This window comes from Odocoileus virginianus, chromosome 12, assembly GCF_023699985.2.
Source record: "Odocoileus virginianus isolate 20LAN1187 ecotype Illinois chromosome 12, Ovbor_1.2, whole genome shotgun sequence".
NCBI lineage: Eukaryota > Metazoa > Chordata > Mammalia > Artiodactyla > Cervidae > Odocoileus > Odocoileus virginianus.
The window spans coordinates 36851861-36872719 of NC_069685.1; the positions used below are offsets into that span (position 1 = coordinate 36851861).

General features: G+C 42.7%; 1 protein-coding gene and 1 long non-coding RNA gene across 11 annotated transcripts in view; one reads left to right on the plus strand and one right to left on the minus strand.

The window, feature by feature from the left end:
- Positions 1-2984: 2984 nt before the first annotated feature.
- RAPGEF2 (Rap guanine nucleotide exchange factor 2) overlaps positions 2985-20859 on the minus strand; it is a 260250-nt gene continuing 242375 nt past the window's right edge. For 6 of the 10 annotated variants that reach the window (XM_070474910.1, XM_070474909.1, XM_070474915.1 and 3 more), the window contains 11 exons: positions 20201-20412; positions 19985-20108; positions 19347-19370; positions 18037-18260; positions 16233-16433; positions 12226-12378; positions 11253-11327; positions 9565-9790; positions 8478-9037; positions 5867-6145; positions 2985-5018 (listed from right to left, as the gene is read on the minus strand). In XM_070474910.1, the coding sequence (XP_070331011.1) occupies positions 4993-5018; positions 5867-6145; positions 8478-9037; positions 9565-9790; positions 11253-11327; positions 12226-12378; positions 16233-16433; positions 18037-18260; positions 19347-19370; positions 19985-20108; positions 20201-20412 (2104 nt within the window). In that variant the 3' untranslated portion in view covers positions 2985-4992. The remainder of the gene's footprint in view (positions 5019-5866; positions 6146-8477; positions 9038-9564; positions 9791-11252; positions 11328-12225; positions 12379-16232; positions 16434-18036; positions 18261-19346; positions 19371-19984; positions 20109-20200; positions 20413-20859) is intronic. The other 4 variants (XM_070474914.1, XM_070474912.1, XM_020916664.2 and 1 more) reach the window with 2 other exon arrangements.
- On the plus strand, positions 18255-19579 carry LOC110152860 (uncharacterized). Its single transcript, XR_002318503.2, has 2 exons — positions 18255-18376; positions 19378-19579. It is a non-coding gene; the product is annotated as an uncharacterized lncRNA (long non-coding RNA).

Sequence of the window (20859 nt, forward strand, 5' to 3'; positions counted from 1 at the left end):
ATTAAACTACATCTGATAGGCTTGTGCATATTTTACCTTCATGTTACGTGACACTGACTTGATCAATTTTTAAATATTTTTTATTATTCATTTTGGCTGTGATGGGTCTTTGCAGCTCAAGGGTTTCTCTAGTGGCGAGTGCCAACTCTAGAGCTCGTGGGCTTAGTTGCAGCAGGGGAATCTTAGTTCCCCAACCAGGGATCGAACTGGGGCCCCCTACATTGGGAGCAAGGAGTCTAATCCACTGGACCACCAGGGAAGTCCCCCTAAATCAATTTTATAATTTTGCTTGAAAAAAGGTTTCCAATCTATATAAATTTAAAAAAACCTCAAATCCTGGGATATGCCTTTACTGCATTGGTTCCCATCAGACTACACCACATGTCAACTATGGTCAGAGTTAATACTAAAGGTTCCTAAATTGTATTAAACTAGCTACAGAAAATGAAACTAACTTTGACTTTTGAAGTGTTGAATACCCCACATGGAAATTACTTCACTAGTTTCTCTCTCCTGTAAAAATCGGCCATTTGATTCTAAATTTACTTCAGATTTTTAAAAAATTTACTTCAGATATTATATTCTATGCTTAAATTTTCCCATAATGAAAAGTATTATGATCTTATTGAGAGCCCATAAAACAAAGCATTTTCTAAGATTTTTTAGCCTTGTATGCAATGTTTTGATAGTTTCTATAAACGTTCCTGTTATATAGCCATTGTAAAAACTAACTGGCCAGAAAACATGATTTCAAAAACAGGCAGGAATTTTACTGTGCTTGCTTTGTCCTTGGCTGAAATGTGAATGTTGAAAAAAGTGCAATTCATAAATTATTATTTTGTTCCAATCAGTGTTTTTTGTCTGTCAACTAGGCAAACCCTCATTCACTGGAAGATCTTTCTGAAGGGTCCTGCCCCCCTTGGCTGCAGTCTGTCCTACTCATTTCCATTCCATTACTGCCCACTTCAACCTCCGCTGCCTGACATTCTTTGTGAATATTTGCAAGATCATTCGCCTCTCCAATCAACAACTTGACCCTTCAGTGTGCACTTGCTTTATCCTTTGAGTAAGCTCTTTTTCAAGGAGACAGCACCAGGGAATCAAGGACAGAGAGCTCCTCTTTTTCTTTGGCAAGAATGGAAGTGTGATGATTCCTTGAAAATCCATAAGCACATAGACCTACCAGAGGTGCTGATACATGCTTGTTCAGCAGCTTTCATCTTTCAAGACCATTTTGAGGGATTGTCAGTGACTTGGAGATCAAATATATTGAAGTATAGATGAGCATAAACTCTACACCTGCCAGAAGGAAAGGGTTAAAGCTGAGGGAACTATTTGGAGGGTTTTGATGCTGGATGGCATCACCGACTCGATGCGCATGAGTTTGAGTAAACTCCGGGAGTTTGTGATTGACAGGGAGGCCTGGCGTGCTGCGATTCATGGGGTCGCAAAGAGTCGGACACGACTGAGCGACTGAACTGAACTGAACTGCGGGTATGAAAACAGATTAGAGAGGAGAGCTTTCTGCAAAATTCCTAAAACATGGCAAAGTTCTGTTATTAATATAACACCAAGGAAGCTATGTCACAGCCACTGATCACATACTTCTTACAACCCTGGAGTAGAGTGAGTGGAGTCTTTGCTACTTAAAGGTAATCTAAAACATAAACATGTAAGAACAGGCATCATGGCCGACTATCATTTTCCTTTATTTTCAGCAGAATACAAGAAGTGATTAAGAGGTTATTCTTCAAAACATCAGCTCCTTAATATTTTTCTGAACACATTAGAGAAAAGTAAGCTTTTTGAATGACAGAAATTGACAGCACGGGTTGCTGTTGTGAAAGGGTGTCCCTGAGCAAAGGGTTTTACAGTGAACAGCTGATGGTGGCGCACACACGAGAACACAGGTGTCCACACAGGGCACCTGCATCCTGAACAGGTACAGCTGAAGCTACAGGAATGGTCTTAATTCTCCAAATTGTTGTGGTGGCCAGATTTTAAAACTTTACTCACTAAGACCGCACAAATGCCTGTCAGACTTTTAAGTCTGGCCATCTTCCCTTTAGCATCAGGACTGAGGTTCTGCAATCTAGACACCCTCACGTTTCCAGAATGTGCTTCCATGGCCCTGCATTCAACCTCCTGCAGCTTCCTGGGCAGGACTTTTATTGCCACCTACTTGAGGATAAGAGACAGTCTTTGATTTCAAAATGTGCTCAAGACTTCCTGCTTAACTGACTCTCACCTTTTTAAATATAAGTACCCTTCTCATAGACTTAAATATTATTCAGACCTACCTTACATTAGGACTCACAGACAGAACAAAGATATTTGATATACTCTTTGTTGTTATTGTTGTTTAGTTTCCGAGTTGTGTCCAACTCTCTTGTGATCCCACTGACTGCTCTCCAGGCTCCTCTGTCCATGGGATTTCCCAGGCAAGAATGGGTTGCCTGGGAGTGGGTTGCCATTTCCTTCTCCAGGGTTATCTCCCTGATCCAGGGATCAAACCATGTCTCCTGCATTGGCAGGCAGATTCTTTACCACTGAGCCACCAAGGAAGCCCTGATGTACTGGCTAGAACTTCCCAATTACTCGCTAGGTTGTACTAAACTTACTGGCCATAATCTTGAATGCCAGTTTAAATTCTCTGAGGTCCTATTTCTTAGTATATATATTGGAAATCAAAACATTATGTCCTGCAAAGATTTTTACTGGAAAAGAATTGGGAAGAGATAAATGCTATGTAGATATACAATGATATCATTTTTCACTGAATTTCATTAAACACTATGAATTCTGGACACATGAATGATCTTATTTTCTATTAACATGAATGATATTACTTTCTTCTCTCTTAGGCGATGTCATCTGCACCTGCTCAATGCCCTGAGGACCTGCTCCTACAGTGAGACTCAAAGGCTTTCTCACGTTTCAGTTAGAAAAAGCATGCACAACTCATTAAGAATATAGACAAGGCGTTATGTTATATTTATTTATTTTCCAGCTTGTACAAACTGGATGTAGAAGCATAAACATAGTACATTTCTACCATTTTCAACAAAAATATAACCAATATGTACAATTATTGTATTAAAAATACAAAAGGGATACAGACTCCACCAATGTCTTTCTAAAAGACATACAGGTACAAGTAGTATCAAAAGTATGAGGAAATCACCAGTTAATTGTACATTCTGCACTTGACATCACAGAGCGAACTGAGGTTACAGTCCTATGTTCTACGGTGACTTAATGCTTAGATAACATTTGTGCAACTTGTGTAGAGCGAGAGTTCTGTCTTTCTATATGCACATGAGGTCCATAGCCTAGAGAAGAAAACTGGCAAATAATGCATCTTACATGTAAAATTACAAATGCATCATTGACAATGTAATATATAAGCAAGTAGACAAATGCCATGATACAGGAGAGAATCATTAAATAAAGCACTGACATTGCTTTGATACAGTGAAAAAACACTGCAATTCGACTTTTAAAATTGGAAGCTATTTACGTTTATCTACTGATCAATATGATCAGCTGAATTTAATGGAAAAAAAATCCAAGACCAGCAGTTCCTCACATCTGAGTACTACTCGGATTGGCAGCCTTCACTTTTCCGGAGTCTGTGCAAAAACAACACAAAAATAGAGTGGAGGGTTCAGTCCTTCTGGGGTTAATAGCAGCTGTGAGCAGGTGGTTGCTACACTCAGGCCTTCTCCATCTCAGCGTCCGTAAAGCCACTTACGGGTCAGTCTTTGGCCACCAACCTGCCTTGCAAAGGCTGGCGGATCGCACCGGGTTTTGGACCTTTTTGATCTTTTTCATGTTAAAGGCTCGTGTGTTCCCTCGTGCCGATCGATAGATACAGGGAGGCTGTCTGGAAAGAGCAGTATGAACGGCTGGCGTTAGTGCCAACACCCCAAGCTGCTTTCACTGCAATGCTATCCAGTTATAAACGTTTCTCTTTAAAAACAAACAAGAGAAGCCCTAAAGCTAAGTGAACAGAAATCAAAGAAACATAATTTAAAAAACATGGGGTCTGCCGTCCGTCTCGATGGAGCAGGGCACGCCCAAGGGTGGCGCCGCCCTGTGCTCCATAAGGCTCAGACACAGGACGCTAGAGTCCCAGTCCCTCCCCGGCCATGTGCAAACAGTTTGTAGAGTAGGGCCCCAGCCCCTGGGGAAGGAGGGGCGGGAGCCCTGGGATCTAGGTAATTGGCTAACATCTCATGCTTCCAGGATAGGGCACTTCTGGGGGCGGCCAGGACGCGGGAAGAGGGCCCGTACCCCGCCTCCTCTCTTCCTGCTGTGGCCACACCCTGTCCGGCATATTTGGTTTTTGAGAAACCCAGGCTGGCAACCCTACTTAAAGGTTCAAAATAATACTGTAATCATTAAATGGATATAAAATTTACTCTCTGAACACAATCTTTAAACTCATTAAAAAGGAAAAAAAAAAAAAAAAAAGAGGACATTGTAAACAAGCGGACGAGCACTGTACTCAAAGGATTTCGTTTTTGTTTTCCTTGGTGGGTTAAAGGCCCCAAGTAGTTCCGTGGCTGGCTTTTCTCACGATTCCAATGAAACCAAGTGCTAGGACTGGATTGAAATCTAAAAGGGAGATTTTAAAAAAAATCCTTCCCGGCGTGGGTAAGTGCAACCAGGGTGAATCATCGGTGGCGATGACCTTGGAATCTGGAATGATGCTGTGTTACGTGGCAGGCAGCGACGGGGAGCTCGGAGACGGCTGCGCTGTGCATTCAAGCAACGAAGTCGGAAAAGTGCCAGGGCGGTTTCTTCACAGTATTTCACATGCAAAGGGGACAGGAAGAGGGGTCAGGAGCCCCATGCTGCTTTTAAGGCAGGAAAGGAGGCAAACTGGTCCACCATCCTCAGAGTGTGAGTTCCAAGGCTCCGACGCTAGGGGGCGTCTTCTTGTGCTCTCCTTTGGGCGGTTGACTCGGGTCCAGAGAAGCCCGCGCCTCAAACAGCAGACACTTGTTCATCTTCTGCGAAAACCACCATGAAAGAAAGAAAGGAATGAGTAAGCAAGTCATTCTTGTGCTTAGAGAGAACACATTCACCGATATGCTAAATAAAAACACCATAGCTATTTTCTGAGTCTAGGTCACTATACCGTAGCTATTTTGTAAGTCTAGTCACTTACAATCCTCATCTTGTTTCCTCCCTAATGATTTACAATAATAAAAAGTTTAAAATAAAGTATATTGTATATTTACTGATTGGAAATTCATTGATGGTAAATTTACTGAAAAGTTATATAAGCAGCATGTGACCTTTTGTAGTATACACTCACACATAAAGTCTACAAGGATGTATAACAAAATGCTGTCTGTAAATGGCAGGATTATAAGTAACTTTCATTAATTGTTTTGCTTTCCTCTATAACGACTTTTTGCAGAATAAAACGTGTTAAACTCAAAACTTAAAAGTAGAAGGGGGAAGGGGTGGCATGGTCTTCTCCTTTGCGTTCTCACCCCAAAACGGCCAGCTGGGTTCATACAGAGAAGGCAAAAAAAGCTCTAGAGAAGTGGGTTTTTCTTCACTAGACTTTCATTTGGAACTCGTTCCGAGTTCAAACATTTTCCTAGAAAACTGAGGATTAGGGAAGGAAAAGGAGCCATGCACACATGTTATTACAGAGGACCCTGCTGTAATCTTCAGTTATTCCTCAAGTCGCTTAGGAAGAAGCAAACGCGGCACAGCTGCTCACACTAGGTTAGGGGTACGGGGTGTGGAGCCCTGAGTGGGCAGGGTCCTGCGGGAGAGAGACCAGCCAGGACCGGGGATGCTAGAGCTGGGGCGCAGAGGCAGGGACGGGGGAAAGTGCATGTACCGTCCTCCTCGGCGGCGAGGCCCGGGGGTGCACTGGGGCCGGCACGTGGGTCACCATCGCCGGGCCGGTGCCACTGCGGCCGGGGGGCAGGCCTGGCGCTAACTGGGGCGGGGGCTTCGGCCGGCCGGGCCAGCATCCTGGACCGCTGCAGCGCCACGGTGTAGTCCGGCGGCTTCCGGGCCGGGTGTGGGTGGGCCTCGGGGAAGTCGGTGATAGGGATGCCCACGTAGCCTGGTGGGGTGGGCGGCGGCTCCCGGTAGCGGCCCTCCTTCCTGGCTGCTGTGGGAGAGAAAAGGCGCTGCAGTCAGCATCTAGGGAAGCGCATCTTGGGCCACACGCACACGATCAACAGTGCGCATGCGGTGTAATAGCATGTAGGCCTGCGGAGCGGGATGCGAGGGCGATGGGGTGGGAGGCAGGACGTCTAGCTAACTGGCTATTCACCGGGTGGGTCATCTCTGGTGACACAGTGACTAAGCAATCTAAGTATCTGTAACTCTAACCAGGTGACTGCAGAGCGTCTCTGCTGGTCACGAAGTAACCAGGCCAATGCCCAACCCTGGGGTTTACTGGAAACACCAGGCAAAGGAAACAGAAAGGCTCCCAGGCACAGGCCAGCAACCCGGGAGAGGGGCCTGGCCAGGCGGGCTGTCACCCTGTGCTGGGCATCCACCCTCACCTGGCAGAGGATCAATTCATGTTACTTTTAAGCCTCGGGTCTCACTTTGGAAAACAGGGAATCAAAATAAATTTGGAAAAGTATACCAAAAATAATGCAAATTTCAAAACTTAAGACTGTATGTATGTAAGGTATGCATTTTTTTCTTAAAATCCTTTTATAATAACTTCATGACTTAAAACATGAATCTGTAAAGGTAGGTAAAGGCCAAGTTTTCTTATCTTGAACTTTCTAGAGTCAACTGTTAGGAGCTTAGATCATTCTTTCTTTTGCAATGAAAATTCTGTGTATTAGTTTGTCAAAAGAAAGTGCTTTTTTATTTGTAATTGTCATGATATGGAAGAATTCCAAGTGTCCATCAACAGATGAATGGATAAAGATGTTACATACACGCACACATATATACACACACTGGCATATTAGTCAATAAAAAGAATGAAATAGTGCCATTTGCAGCTACATGGATAGACCCAGAGATTATCATACTAACTGAAGTAAGCTAGATAAAGATGAATATGATATCATTTATATGTGGAATCTAAAAAATAATACAAGTGAATCTATATATGAAATAGAAACAGACTCACAGACATAGAAAACAAATTCATGATTACCAAAGGGGAAAAGGGAGAGGAGGGATAAATTAGGAATTTGGGATTATATACATGTGTATAGCACAGGGAACTATACTCAATGTCTTGTAATAGCCTATAATGGAAAATAATATGATATATATACATATATATGTAACTGAATCACTTTGCTGTACACTTAAAACACAGTATTATAAATCAACTATACTTTAGTTTCTAAAAACTGCAACCTAAGAATAAGTATTGTTTCTTCCTTATTCATCTTGAAAAGATATTAAATTTGGCATCCACCCATGACTATTTACATGATAAAATAACTATAACATCCTGACTAGTAAAATTGATGTCTGTAAAGATTATATTCAAGATCTCTCACTCTGTATCCTATAATGCATCCCTATACTTTAATCATGCAGATGTTGAACATGCCATAAAGAATATATTCTGACAGGGTTAAGGGAAAATAAGAGACTTGACAACAAAAACAGCATCAGCAAACTGATAGTGACTTTTGTGTACTTATGAATTATTATCTGGGCACTAGTGTTCAAAGTGTTTTGCAGAGAATTCCTTTAAAACTCACACCAACTGCATGGATAGAAATTATTAAACTCATTTTACAGATGAGGAAACAAAGACCATTTAGTGACTCACCATGTCACAAAACTAAGACAGTGGTAGAGCATGGATTCAGCACAACCCCAGCCAGCCTGACTCCCAGGCTCTTACTGATGACATCACCTCTGAGCACCCTCCCCACCTTGTTCTATCCCACCTTGTTTTATCCTGTGCAGAGGGAATTTGTTTAGCACAGAAACAGCTTACCTACATAAGAAACATCAATAGGAGATTTTACCAACTAATAAAAATTTAAAAAATTTAAAAAAAAAGAAACATCAATAGGAGATTTTAAAATATGCAACATGTAAAGTTCTAAATACAATTCAAGGGAACAAAATAGAATAATAAAAACATTTAAAACTAGTTCCAATTAAACAAAAAAACTTCCTCCTCTAGACAGAATGGCCATCCTTCCTGGTAACTTTCAGCCTAGATCAATCCTACAGCAGGGAATACCCATAATGACAACTTACTGATCCTGACAGCTACAACACATGAAAGGTTTCCTGTGCTGCAGGGTGTTTATAAGCACTAGAGCGCAGAACCTGGGCTCTTAACCACCATTTATCTCAAAATCCTGAGTGCACTGCTAACTCGGAAGCCCTAAGGGGGCAATGGGTGGGACAGAACGAGAAGACCCACAAACACGCACTTTTACTTGAAATAAGTCAGGGTGCAGCCATGACCCACACACGACAGAGCCCGGCGGTCAGCTTACCGATGAGGCCCTTGGCGGCACTGGGTGTCACGGCTATGTGGGCAGCCATGGCGGCGGGTTTGGCTTCCTCTGCGGTCACGGCCGTCATGCTGCTGCTGTCCGCGTCAAGGGAAACGTCCTTACCCCCCCTTCTCTTGATCGTGCCCGTGTCCCCTTCTGAGTCCTCTCCCCAGTACCCCGTGGACGAGGCCCAGCTGGCCCGGGACTGGGCCTGATCGAGACTCTCTCGGCTCTGACTCTGCCTGCTGTACTTTGCACTGTGGTCGGGAAACATGATTTGGTCCATATGGCTGCTCGAGGCCCACAGCCCTGCGGCGTCCCCTGGGTAATCAAAGTGAGTGTGCCCAAAGGGCAGCGTCTCCCAGCTCCTCTGGTGCTGGATGGTCTGGATGTTATCATGGGAGCCGCTCGAGCAGGACGTCCAGCTCCCCCGGCCGCTGTCAGCAGCGTCCAGGGAGGCTCGGTCCCCCTGGTCCTGGGAAAGCTCCTCCGTGCTGGGGGAGGAGATCACGGTGGCCGCAGCGTACAGGCCCCGGCTCTCAGACAGCGGCGCACAGGACCTAGGCGGCCAACAGGAAAGAAAAAGGAGAAAAGAAGAGAAGGGGAGGGGAAAAAAGAGCAAGATTAACTAATCAATCTACAATAAAACCCCCTTTTCCCTCAAAACGTGGCTTCCTCTCCTCCCAGGAAGAGTATGAAGGCTCCAACGGCAGCAGCCACTCTGCCCTGTTCATCCTCCCCCTGGCCCCTGCGATGTCAGCACAACATCGGCCCAGGGGGAAAAGAGCAACCAGTTGCTTACAATAAAGGAAGCTTCTCCTTACAGGGCTCACCGGAGTCTGATTATTTTGGGAGGGCAGCTCATACAAAAGGACTGAGACACATCCCAGAGTTGGCCCTGCCCTCAGCACAGAGAAACAGGTCCCAGTGAAGATCAGCCCTAACTTGAAGGCATTCTGCTTAGGCGGCAGACAGCACAGTGCTTTCAGGAAATGCTGAGCGTCAGAACTGGGATGGGAGAGCACCCACTGCCTAGGCATCACGCACAGTAAACAGCAGTGCACGTGTGGAGGAGAGGAGCCCCTACCCCAGGCTGTACTGGTCAGGCTCCACCGCCGGCCGCCTCTCCAGCCGGCCCGAGGCCAGGCCGGTCTCCACGATGCTGACCGACGGCCTCTGGCGCCGCTCGTCAGGCAGCGAGACGGGCAATGAATCGAAGGAGGAGTTGCTGACGATACTGGATCTCGAGGAGATTTCGCTGTGGCCGGAATCTGAGAAGTTATCCACGGTGCCACTCGGAGCCAAAGTGTAGCCTGCGCGGGGACACACCAGTCCTTAGACACTGCGGGTTCATAGCGTCCACAATGCTGGCTATAGAAGCCACCACAGAAATGGGGACTAAACACTCTACCTGTGACCTGAGATATCACAAATGTTTACTCAAAATGAATTTTAGCATGTTTAATGAAAGTTTAGAGAGGAAAAAAGAAAACGCCATTATATGAGCCAGGAACTAATGCAGAGATGGTGGCATGACCCAACTCATCTGAGCTCTCTTAAATATAAATTATACTACACCTCTCTATACAAATGAAACCATGAAGAATGACTAGGATCATATTTAAAAGTATGTTTCTTTTTCTCAACCTGAAAATTGAGCAATTTTGCCTTATTATTTTTTAGAACTTTATGGCAGAGAATAACTCCATTGGGAATATCCACATTAAAAGTGGACATATAGGAACTGAAGAAGCTATCTTTGGGTTTCTACTGTTTGATTTTTCAACATTAATAATATACTGGATAAATCACACAAAAGCCAACTGTTTTGAAGGATACAATGTACAAAATCTCCACTTTCTCCCTGGACCATCACTATGTCTAAACAAATGTCCATTTTCTGGTATGAAGGACACTCTCCTGTGTTGCTAAAAACAATTCTGAAAGTCACAACGAAAGAGAGGCTTGTCTTGACAATTTTAACAACAACAAAAAATCCAAATCTTCCTTCTCAGTACTCGTTTCTATTTTAACATTACTAAGAAGCTAATGCTACTTAAAATATTGATTTTATTTTATTTTTTTTTCCAGGAAAAGGATTTTTATTTTATTTAAAAATTATTTACAATGTATTGAGCCTTCATAAATACTTTATTTCAAAATCCTCTTTTTTTTTTAATTTTATTTTTCTTTTATTTTTTTAAATTTTTTATTTTTTCCATTTATTAGTTGGAGGCTAATTACTTTACAACATTGCAGTGGTTTTTGTCATACATTGAAATGAATTAGCCATGGATTTACATGTATTCCCCATCCCGGTCCCCCCTCCCACCAAAATACTGATTTTATATGATTATACGTGTACAATGCAAAATTTTCAATGCCACCTAATTAAAAAAAATGAAATCTAGAACACCTAAATGTTGCTAATTACTCTCTAAAGAGTATTTTCTCATTGTTTCAGTAAGTTATGAATTCCTGATTTATTTTTTAAAGGTTGCACAGGTCTTGATATGTTTAATGTGCCCATCTATGAAATGTCTTTTATAAACCACACTATGGGTTCTGACAGACAAGATTTCCTGAACAGTCTGCCCCAAAAAACACCCGAGAAAACCATCACTCAGGCGGTGCCCTGCACACGTGGAGGGAGGGACTGTTCCATTTTCCTCAGCTAATGAGACGACTCCTGTCCTTCCCCCTGGTCCTGGGTTCTGTAAACCCCACCTATCCCATAGGTCCGTGGTGCATTGTTATTCTTGTTACTGTTCTCACTTCCAAGAGAAGAGGAAGAGCTGATTAAATCCAACTGCCCGGAGCCAAAAGATCTCCGCTGACTGCCACTGCCACCTAACAATGGATGAGAGAAGAGTTCAGACACACCCACTGAACACAGACTACAGACCGATACCACAAAAAATGCACAGATATCCAAAAAAGCTAGGAAGTGAAGCAGGAGCATATTTGTGGTACGAGTAAAATCTCACAGTGGACTGATCTCTCTGGCCTTGGCTAGCGAGAACAGTCTGGCCGTTTCTTATGGACTTACGCCCATTCAGTGAAAGGGTAGGCGGTGGAAGTAATTCTGAGGTTAGGCAGCAGAGAATTACCTAGTATTTTAAGATAAGAAAGCATTAATATTGGAAGGAGAGCCTGAGTGCCTAAAACGTCATCTCTTTAAAAATAAGATAAGATAGCAACAAAAAGGATAATCAAGACCCGTGTTAATACAATGAAAAAATAAATCAGGAATATATTAGTTTTCTATATTTTTATAGCCGTACTTCATAATTAATGCTATATAATCATATTTAGTTAGAACTGTTAGTATAAAAACAATTATTCCCACACTTACAATCCGTAAAAAATGAGTAACAAAAAGTATAACATTACTAAAAATGAATTTTATATAGTTATATAAGCTTAATGCTATTTATAGTTATAATATTAAAGAATACTGAAATTCTTCAAAATTTATAAACTGAGGAGAAAAAAATCCATTGCGTGCTACACATCAGGTCGCTTTTGTTTTCCTGATTGCACCTTGTGGGCTTGAGGAACCTTAGTTCCCTAAAAACAGGGATGGAACCTCGCCTCAGCAGTAGCGTCCTGATTACCGGACGGTGAGGGAATTCCCAAGGTCATTTTAAGTGACTGTATTGGTCAGAAATGATGGAATCTCTAACTGGAATTTATCACGGCTCAAAGAACAGGTCACCAGGAAGGAGAACATAAGTCACCCAGTCACCTTTCCGTGGGGAGCTCTGTGGGGAGGTGGGCGGAGAGGAGAGCTGGGAAGACGTGTTGGATATTGTGTCTTCTGCGGGCCTCCTGTGGCGCTCCAGACTTCCTTCTTCAGACAAAGAAAGAATTTTCTTTAAAGCTTGTGGAGAGTTGATGCCTGTAAAAGAAAGAACTTCAATGTGCAGAATAACCGGAAGAACCCAAACACCTTTCTGTGCTAAGACTTAATATTCTGTTCTGTTGCCGGCTGTCTGCGGTCTCAGAGGGCTGTGTGCTCTCCCCAGGTAAACAGAGGCACCGCACAGGAGCCACCAGGGGCCACAGTGCAGCTTGTGACACCTGCGGGGACGAGAGAGGCTGCTTCCGGAATTCCACGCCAGGTTCTGAACCTTGGCCACCACATTATTCAACAATGTGTTGGGCAGCGACGAAGAAGAAAAAAAAGACAATCCAGAAATACTTTAAGTTAGGATGAAAGCGGTGCAGCTCAGAATATTTATCAGAACTCAAGTTTGGGTTGGAAAGAGGTATTTTGGTGTTGGAAAAGCTAGCGCTTCGCAAGTGGGAGTGATAGCAGGAAAGGATTGAGCCAAGAGGCAAAAGGAAGTAGCAGGAAAGAGACTGAAAGAGCATTAAGGAATTCCACACTAGTATCTGACCAATAGCAGATGAAGGAGCAGCAGCAGGAGGGGACCCTGCAAGTGCCAGGAACCAGCAGCTGAGGGAGGAGGTGTCCGGGGGGAGCCCTCGAGCACCCGCTGCGGGATCCAGCAGGAGGATGTAAGGCAGAAGAAAAGGGATTCCAGGTGCTGCTTTCAGGTGATTTCCCCCCTAAAAACTACTTTAGATATGAGGAAGTCACATGAAGAGATTTTTACCAAGTCTGTGGCATTATTATGAGGCACTCCCAATTACCATATTTTGAACAACAAAAAGACCTAAGAGGAGGCATTAGAGAGACTGAAACTACCTCAATTAATATTAGCTTTTATTTTTATTTTTTGGCTGTGCTGGGTCTTCATTGCTGTGCATGGGCTTTCTCGAGCTGAGGGGAGCAGGGAGCACTCTCTAGTTGTGGTGTGGTGGCCTCTCTTATCGTAGAGCATGAGCTCTAGGACGCGTGGGCTTCAGCAGTTGCAGCTCCCAGGTTCTAGAGCACAGGCTCAACAGTTGGGGCATCCAGGCTTAACTGCTCCAAGGCATGTGGAATCTTCCCAGGTAAGGGATCAAACCTGTGTCCCCTACATTGGCAGGAGGATTCTTAACCACTGGACGACCAGGGAAGTCCTTAAATATTTATTTTTGTCAGCTTGGGTCTCAGTTGTGGCATGCAGGCTGAGTTGCCCTGCAGTATATGGGATCTTAGTTCCTTGACCAGGAATCAAATCCTCAGCCCTTACATTGGAAGGCAGATTCTTTACCACTGGACCACCAGGGAAGTCCTTATGTTAGTTTTGATGTTCTCAGACTTAAAAGAATCCATTAAAAAAGGAGGCAATGAAATTTAACCAAGATTTAATCCTTCATTTCACCTCATGTGTCTGATACTACTTTTCAATACAATCTTTTAAAAATCATTTTTCAAGCAATCTTTTAATTACACATACAAATAATAATATATACAGGATACATGAAAACACTAGTTACACTAAAGCTACATGAATGAACAGCTTTAATTTGGAAAAGAAAAATTCCCAGACAGCATCACACACAGAATGAAAAAGTGCTGCCTTTGAACAATGAATGGATGTGAAGATGCTATTCCTTATAAAACTCTGTTCCACTTTGAAAGTACTTTGATGACAAAGACATTAAAATAAAAAATGCAGGAAGGGGGACTTCCCTGGTAGTCCAGTGGTTAAGACATAGCCTTCCAATGCAAGGGTTGCAAGGTTGGTCTCTGGTCATGGAGCTAATATCCTACCTGCCTCATGGCCAAAACACCAAAACATAAAACAGAAGCAATATTGCAACAAATTCACTAAAGACTTTAAAAAATGGTCCATATCCAAAAAAAAAAAAAAAAAATTTTTTTTTAAATTGTAGGAAGTATTCAGAATAAAACTTAGTTCATGAATGGGGGTGCTGGGTGAGCTCAGCAACTCTAAGTCAATATTTTATATCATGTGACTTTAAATGTTTGTTAAACTCTTTTAAGAAGAGACATGACTATTTCATCCATATTCCTAAAGCTCATAAATTCAAATAGGCCTAAAAATATTGGAGAAAGTCTCCTTGGGAAAGAGGGGGATGACTCTCCATTAGATGTGCCTCCATGTGGAGTAACAGGCTACATCCATATAAGAAGCAGAAAAGAGGCAATAGAGGTTGGCTTGCAGGGGACTTAGGAGTACACGAATATTCAGAACAGGGAAGTGGAGGGACTTCCCTAGAGGTCCAGTGGTTAAGATGCTGCACATCTACCGCAGGGGGCTTGGATTCCATCCCTGGTGGGGGAACTAGATCCCACATGCCACACAGTGCAGCCAAAAAATAAATAAAATTATATTAAAAAAACAACACAGTGGACAAAGGAACATTAATTCAGTTTGTTTGTGATAGAGGTAGCAACACAAAGATTTCGAAGAGGAAAACGTCCCATAAAGGGGAGATATTTCACTTTTCCCCAGTTCAACAAATGGGACACCTGCTGATCAGGAGGAAGGAGACAGTGACAGTACTCATGACAGGGCACATAGAGCATCGAGGACTCCCGCTCGATGCATGGACAGCCTGCAGCTGGCCGGGAACTATCCCAGTTACCAGTACCCTACTCTATCAAGAGTCAACTCTTTGCTGCCAGTTGTTGTTTAAAATTTCTTTCCTTTTATTGTTTCCTGTCACACAGACACACACATACATATATTTATATAGATAGAAAAAAGAACTAGAACATTTTACGAAGAATAATTTTGTTCCATTTACATAAAAGGACTAAACTAGTCCATACTTTACTTTTAATAGGAAAGATGAAGCTCCTTTAACTGGAGCTGTTTTCCTCCCAAGTTACAGAATCGATGATTCAACAAATGAGAGTTACGCCTCCAGACAAATCATTTCACTTAGAAATATTTTGCCTAAATTCCAGCAATTCACTGATCATAAGGTTAAACTAGTTTAAATATGGTATATGGGCAAAGCAGCTTCTGTACCTGTTAAAAGTTAAATGAGTAAAAGTCTCATGTCCTGTCACTGCCCCCATCGCTATGACAAATGAGCATGACTGAATGAGATGCTCTATAAGAACAGTCCTTCCCAGTGGCAAAAGTAAACTTTAACTTCATGAACATTAATGTCTTATTAAGAGAGGGGCCAATCGGAAAACTCAGGTGTGTCAGATGAAGATACCCAAAATAAGCACTTTTCCCTAGTCTTGAGAAACAGGTGGGGAATGAACAGTGCCAAAAGGGTGTATGGGTTGTTTGCCTTTTTGTGGTCGAGTTGTTTCAGTTGTTTGTATAGAGTTTGAGTTGTTTGGAAATTAAGCCCTTGTCGGTCACATTGTTTGCAAATATCTTCTCCCATTCTGTCAGTTGTCTTTTCATTTTGTTTATGGTTTCCTTTGCCGTCCGAAAGCTTGTAAGTTTGATTAGGCCCCATTTGTTTATTTTTGGTTTTGTTTCTACTGCCTTGGGACACTGACCTAAGAAGACGTTGCTATGATCTGTGTCAGAGAATGTTTTCGCTTATGATCTCTTCTAGGAGTTTTACGACGATAGGCCTTATGTTAAAGTTAAACATAAAGGTCTTATGTTTTGAGTTAAACTCAAAAGCCATTTTGAGTTTATTTTTGTGTATGGTGAGAGGGCATGTTCCAATCTCACTGATTTACATGGGGCTGTCCAGCTTTCCTAGCACCACTTGAAGAGACTGTCTGTTTCCGAATGCATATTCTTGACTCCTTTGTTGAAGATTAACTGACCGCAGTAATTAACCCAACTTTGTAATTCAACAATACTTTTAACAAAATAAATAAATGGGGGAGGGGGAGGTGTGAATGGAGTCACCTACCGAAAGGTGGGAGGTCCTTTACGGGAACTTTCTTTCGTGAAGGGTAGAGGGACACGGCGGGAACCTGCAGTCCCTGGTTGAGTTTGTGCGGCGGCTGCGGCGGCGGCGGCTGCGGCTGCGCTTTCGGCTGCAGCCCCGCTCTCGGGGCCACTGGGGAGGTCTCCGACTTGACAGGCTTTTTGTCACTGGGATTCTTAGGCACTGGTAATTGTTTGGTTTGAAAATAGAACATGAAGTTGAAGAGGTTAGTGGCCACATGTGAGATAATTATAGAACTGCATGAGCGCTTTCTGCAGTTAGAATACAGAAATGTGTATCTTTCCGGTTCCCCATAAAAAGGATAGAAACAAGGGCAGGGGGAGAACGTTTGTTACAGGAAAAAAAGCACAACAGGACAAGATTCACTTTATGAAGCTAGCCATCTCAAAATACTTATACTATTAAGTACCACATTAAAAAAAAAGTGTGGATCATTTAATATGCTATAAGTATGTCTATAAAAAACCCAAATATAAAACCGTAAAAGGAAAATTGTTAGAAATTATTTTCCTAAAATGGTACCCCAAATTTCATAATATGTTTTCAGTTAACAGAAAATATTAGCTACAATCTTTTTACTACCAAATTCTCTCTCCTATGGGTTAGAATGATCTATGTTGCTAACAGCACTCAGTACTGCTTGAGTATTATACTGAGTGTATGATTCCACGGCAGATAGAAGGCAAGCCAATTTAACAGGGCAATCAAATGCTATATTTAAAGTGTATTAATATTTAAGACAACTCAATGACATATTTGACTTCCTCCATTTTACACATAAAGGAGCTTAAATAACCTGCCTAAGGTGACATTGTTAGGACAAGGAACAAACAGGATTTTAATTCAGACCAATCTGACTGATGAGGACAAGCTCTTCACCATGATACATGGTGCTTTTATAGTACTTGGGTAAATTCACTAATATAATAACCTGAATCTTCTCAATTATCTAACATTTAAACTCTGTAGAAGGTATCTTCAAACTTGCCCACTGTTGTTATGTAGTTGCTAAGTTGTGTCTGACTCTTTGTGACCTCGTGGACTGCAGTCCACCAGGCTCCTCTGTCCATGGGATTCTCCAGGCAAGATTAGTGGAGTGGGTAACCATTTCCTCCACCAGGGGATCTTCCCAAACTACAGATCGAACCTGTGTCTCCTGCACTGACAGGTGGATTCTTTATCACTGAGCTACCAGGGCAACCCTAAAAGATCCCAAAGTGTCCTAAATAGAAAATGCCTCCATCTTACAAATACAAATGCCAAGAGAAAGAAAGCAGCCCCCATTTCTGACCAGGCCAGATCTATGCACTAGGCTGAGGTATGATTCCCTGTGGAGCAGAATTCCTGCCTTACGTGGCAGCTGAACTGTCTGCTGGGTGCTTTCTGGGCTAAGGGGTAAGAGGCAGCTAGCACACCTTGGTCTGTGCCCCTCCCACGCTGCCCATCACTTTGCAGGTATCTTTGTGAGAAGACAAGGGATGGGAATGGGAGCTGCATCTGCCCATGCGTCCCTTGCCTGCACCCTGATGGCACTGGGATGAAACCAAATAAGTCAGTCACCCTGAAGTAGTCTATGGTGTTGTGGTCTCTATGCTAACCCCAGTGGACACGAGCCCAAGCCCAGGACTGCATTGTATGCTGTAATTACAGGAAAGGCTAGCATGTCTCAGGATGCTATGTGCCCCTGAACCCTGCCCTGCCGTGCTCCACAGGAAACCTATCTGCATTCCAGCCAGACCTGCAGCCACTTTAAGGAGAAACTCACGTGTGTTGGTGGCTGGCTCACACTGCAGGGATAGCGTCTGAAGACTTTCCTCATCCATCTCGAGCTCCAGATTGGACAGGTACTGCTTCACTTTGCGAGCCATCTGGGCATCTTCATATAGCTTTTTGGCATTGAGAAAGGAGCTACGACGCACCCGCTTTTTATGCCCACCTGTCTGAGCAACATCTAGCACGGTTGCATTTGTACTACCCTGGCTGAGCGACCTGGAAGATGAAAAGGCAGAGATACAGCTTGCTCCAGCACAGGGTCACTATACCCACAGGAGACGTGCCAAGACTTCTCTAACAGTCTAGTTCAAGAGGCCATATGCCTCATTCTGGTAAGTAAACTGTCAAAAAGGGATATAGAATCATATCATGTTCATATAGATTAACACATAATATATAGGTTAAAATGATTCTTTTCAAATTAAAAAGAATTCTACATACACTATAGGTATACATACAAGTTTGGTACTTGTTCTGTTCGAACTAAAAATTCTACTTTTTTGCCTCTAAAAGCATCCAAGGCAGTTCTCTTGCAGAAGCCAGCAATTAATAATTATTATATATAAAAGCTCATGCAAGAATACACAGTTACAATAATTAACAGTGACATTAAATTTATTTCTCCTAAAGGGGATGTCTTATATAGATTTAAAGAAATTTACCCACAATGTTCACAATTGTTTTCTTATTGCTTGGGTTAAGTGTAGTGAGTTTTTCGAGTAATATGGTCAATTTGTTAATAAAATGGTCATGCAAATGTAAACACACATGTACAGGAACTAGCATATGAGTTGTTAAGAATTATTTTTGAAAAGGACTGGTTTATAGAATGAAAACAGTAGTTAGTTGAGCTGTAAAAAATTTAGTTTTAACATGTAGGGGCACCTTCTGTATTACATAGATTCACTTCACAAAAATCTGTGCAACAGTATTTAAATTGCACAATTTTCCCTTCTAACATCCTCTCTCCCCTCACCCCAGGTTAGACTTTTCTCATTTCAAAACACACAAACTGTATTAAAATTAAATCTTTTTGAAAGCTCAGGAGTAAGGTGTGGCCTATGGTTCCCCATAACAGTCATCAATCATTTCACAGCTCTCATGGGTCATGACCTCAAAAGCAAAAGCCCCAGTAGATTAAACTTGAAGTCAGTTTGCCAACTGAAATTCTGCTAGAGCAAGAGGGTTAAGAAAAAAAAAAATGCAAAAATGCAAAGCATCAGGAAACACAGCGGGTAAGAAAAACACAATGCCATGAGCAGGATGAGAACTGTGTGGGTTTGCCGTGCCGCCACCACTTACCCCAGACTCCTCCACTTCTTCTTCCTGTAAGTGAGAGCCGTGGAGGTTGAAGCATGGGTGTAGAGAGAGACAGAGAGATCACAAGCTCAGAAAGAAAGGACCAGACTTCTGGATAAGCAGTACTAGAAGCCCACAAACCATAAACTGCATAATTGCCTCACGCACACACACAACTGGACCAGCAATAGCTTTCTGGCTCAAAAGACAAATAAAAGTGAATATTCTGTTGTAAAGACTTTTTGTTCTCTCCTTTGCTGGATTCATCATTTTTGGCTACACTGACAGCTCAATACATTGTGTGGATAGTGAGACAATACCACTTGGATCATTTATATATTTTAGTTCATACTATCAATTATGCCTTTTAGCTCTGCAAATCAGCATTCTGAAAAATAAGAATAGTTGTGTCTCATGGTCAATGAACAGTGTCTGAGGGACAAACTGTTTTCACTGATAGCCCAAAGTACACCAGATGTGGAATCAGACAATCATTTTGAATTACAGCTCAGTGGAGATTCTGTACACACCCTGATAAATCTCACCACAGACGGATGTATTCAAAACCTTCTCTCATTGATTAGGAAGCTCTAAGCTCAACCTTCTCTAGCCCCAGGAACACTACTGAGGGAGACACTCACCGAGTCCTGAACATGAGGGCAGGGTCCATGTTCACAGAGGCCATTCGGCCAACGTGACGGATTTCTTTTGCAATCATTCTTAGCTTCTCAAAATTGACCAGCCCGTCAACCTTGGAGTCATTCCCTGTAATTGGTAAAGAAGGAAAAGGGAATCACATGACATTCATCCTACACTTCCACCGGTGGAGACAGAAACCTTCCAGCTTATATATTTACCTTCGTGAAGGAACGTAAGATCCTTCTTGATCACTGGGAACAGGGGGATGATAGGAGGCTGCAGGTTCTGACTGTTGAGGACATTGCGGTATTTCGCCATGTTTCTGGAAGGATCAAACAGGTCTTGGAGATCTTGAAACAGCTTTTCGTATTTATTGGGAAGTTTCTCCCAGGTAGTTCGCAGTCTTGCCACTGGCGCCAGGTTTAGGCCACTGAGAGGGAAAAAAGAAGAGTGGTATAAAATTAAGTGACTTGTCCTGTCGAAGGACGGTAAGAATGTATTGCTTATTTATTAAAACAGAACACTTCTGCGTGCATGCTGTGTATACACAGGAATGTACAGGATTCGAAGGGCTATTAATAATTCTGGGTAATGAGGACTGAAGATGCACGCAGGGGCGGGCCCTTGGAGTTCTCTTCTTTTCCCCTTTATAGCCTCTGGTCTATTTACTGTAGGCAGAACTACTATAGTGTCAAGTGTCACGAGGGCAGGGCTGTGTTTCACTGCTTGATCTCCGTACATAAAGTACTTGGCACCAAGTAGGCATTTGATAAAGCAGATTAACAAATATCCTGTGACACTGGGTCATTTGTAGAGATGTGGATGGACCTAGAGTCTGTCGTACAGAGTCAAGGAGGCCAGAAAGAGAAAAACAAGT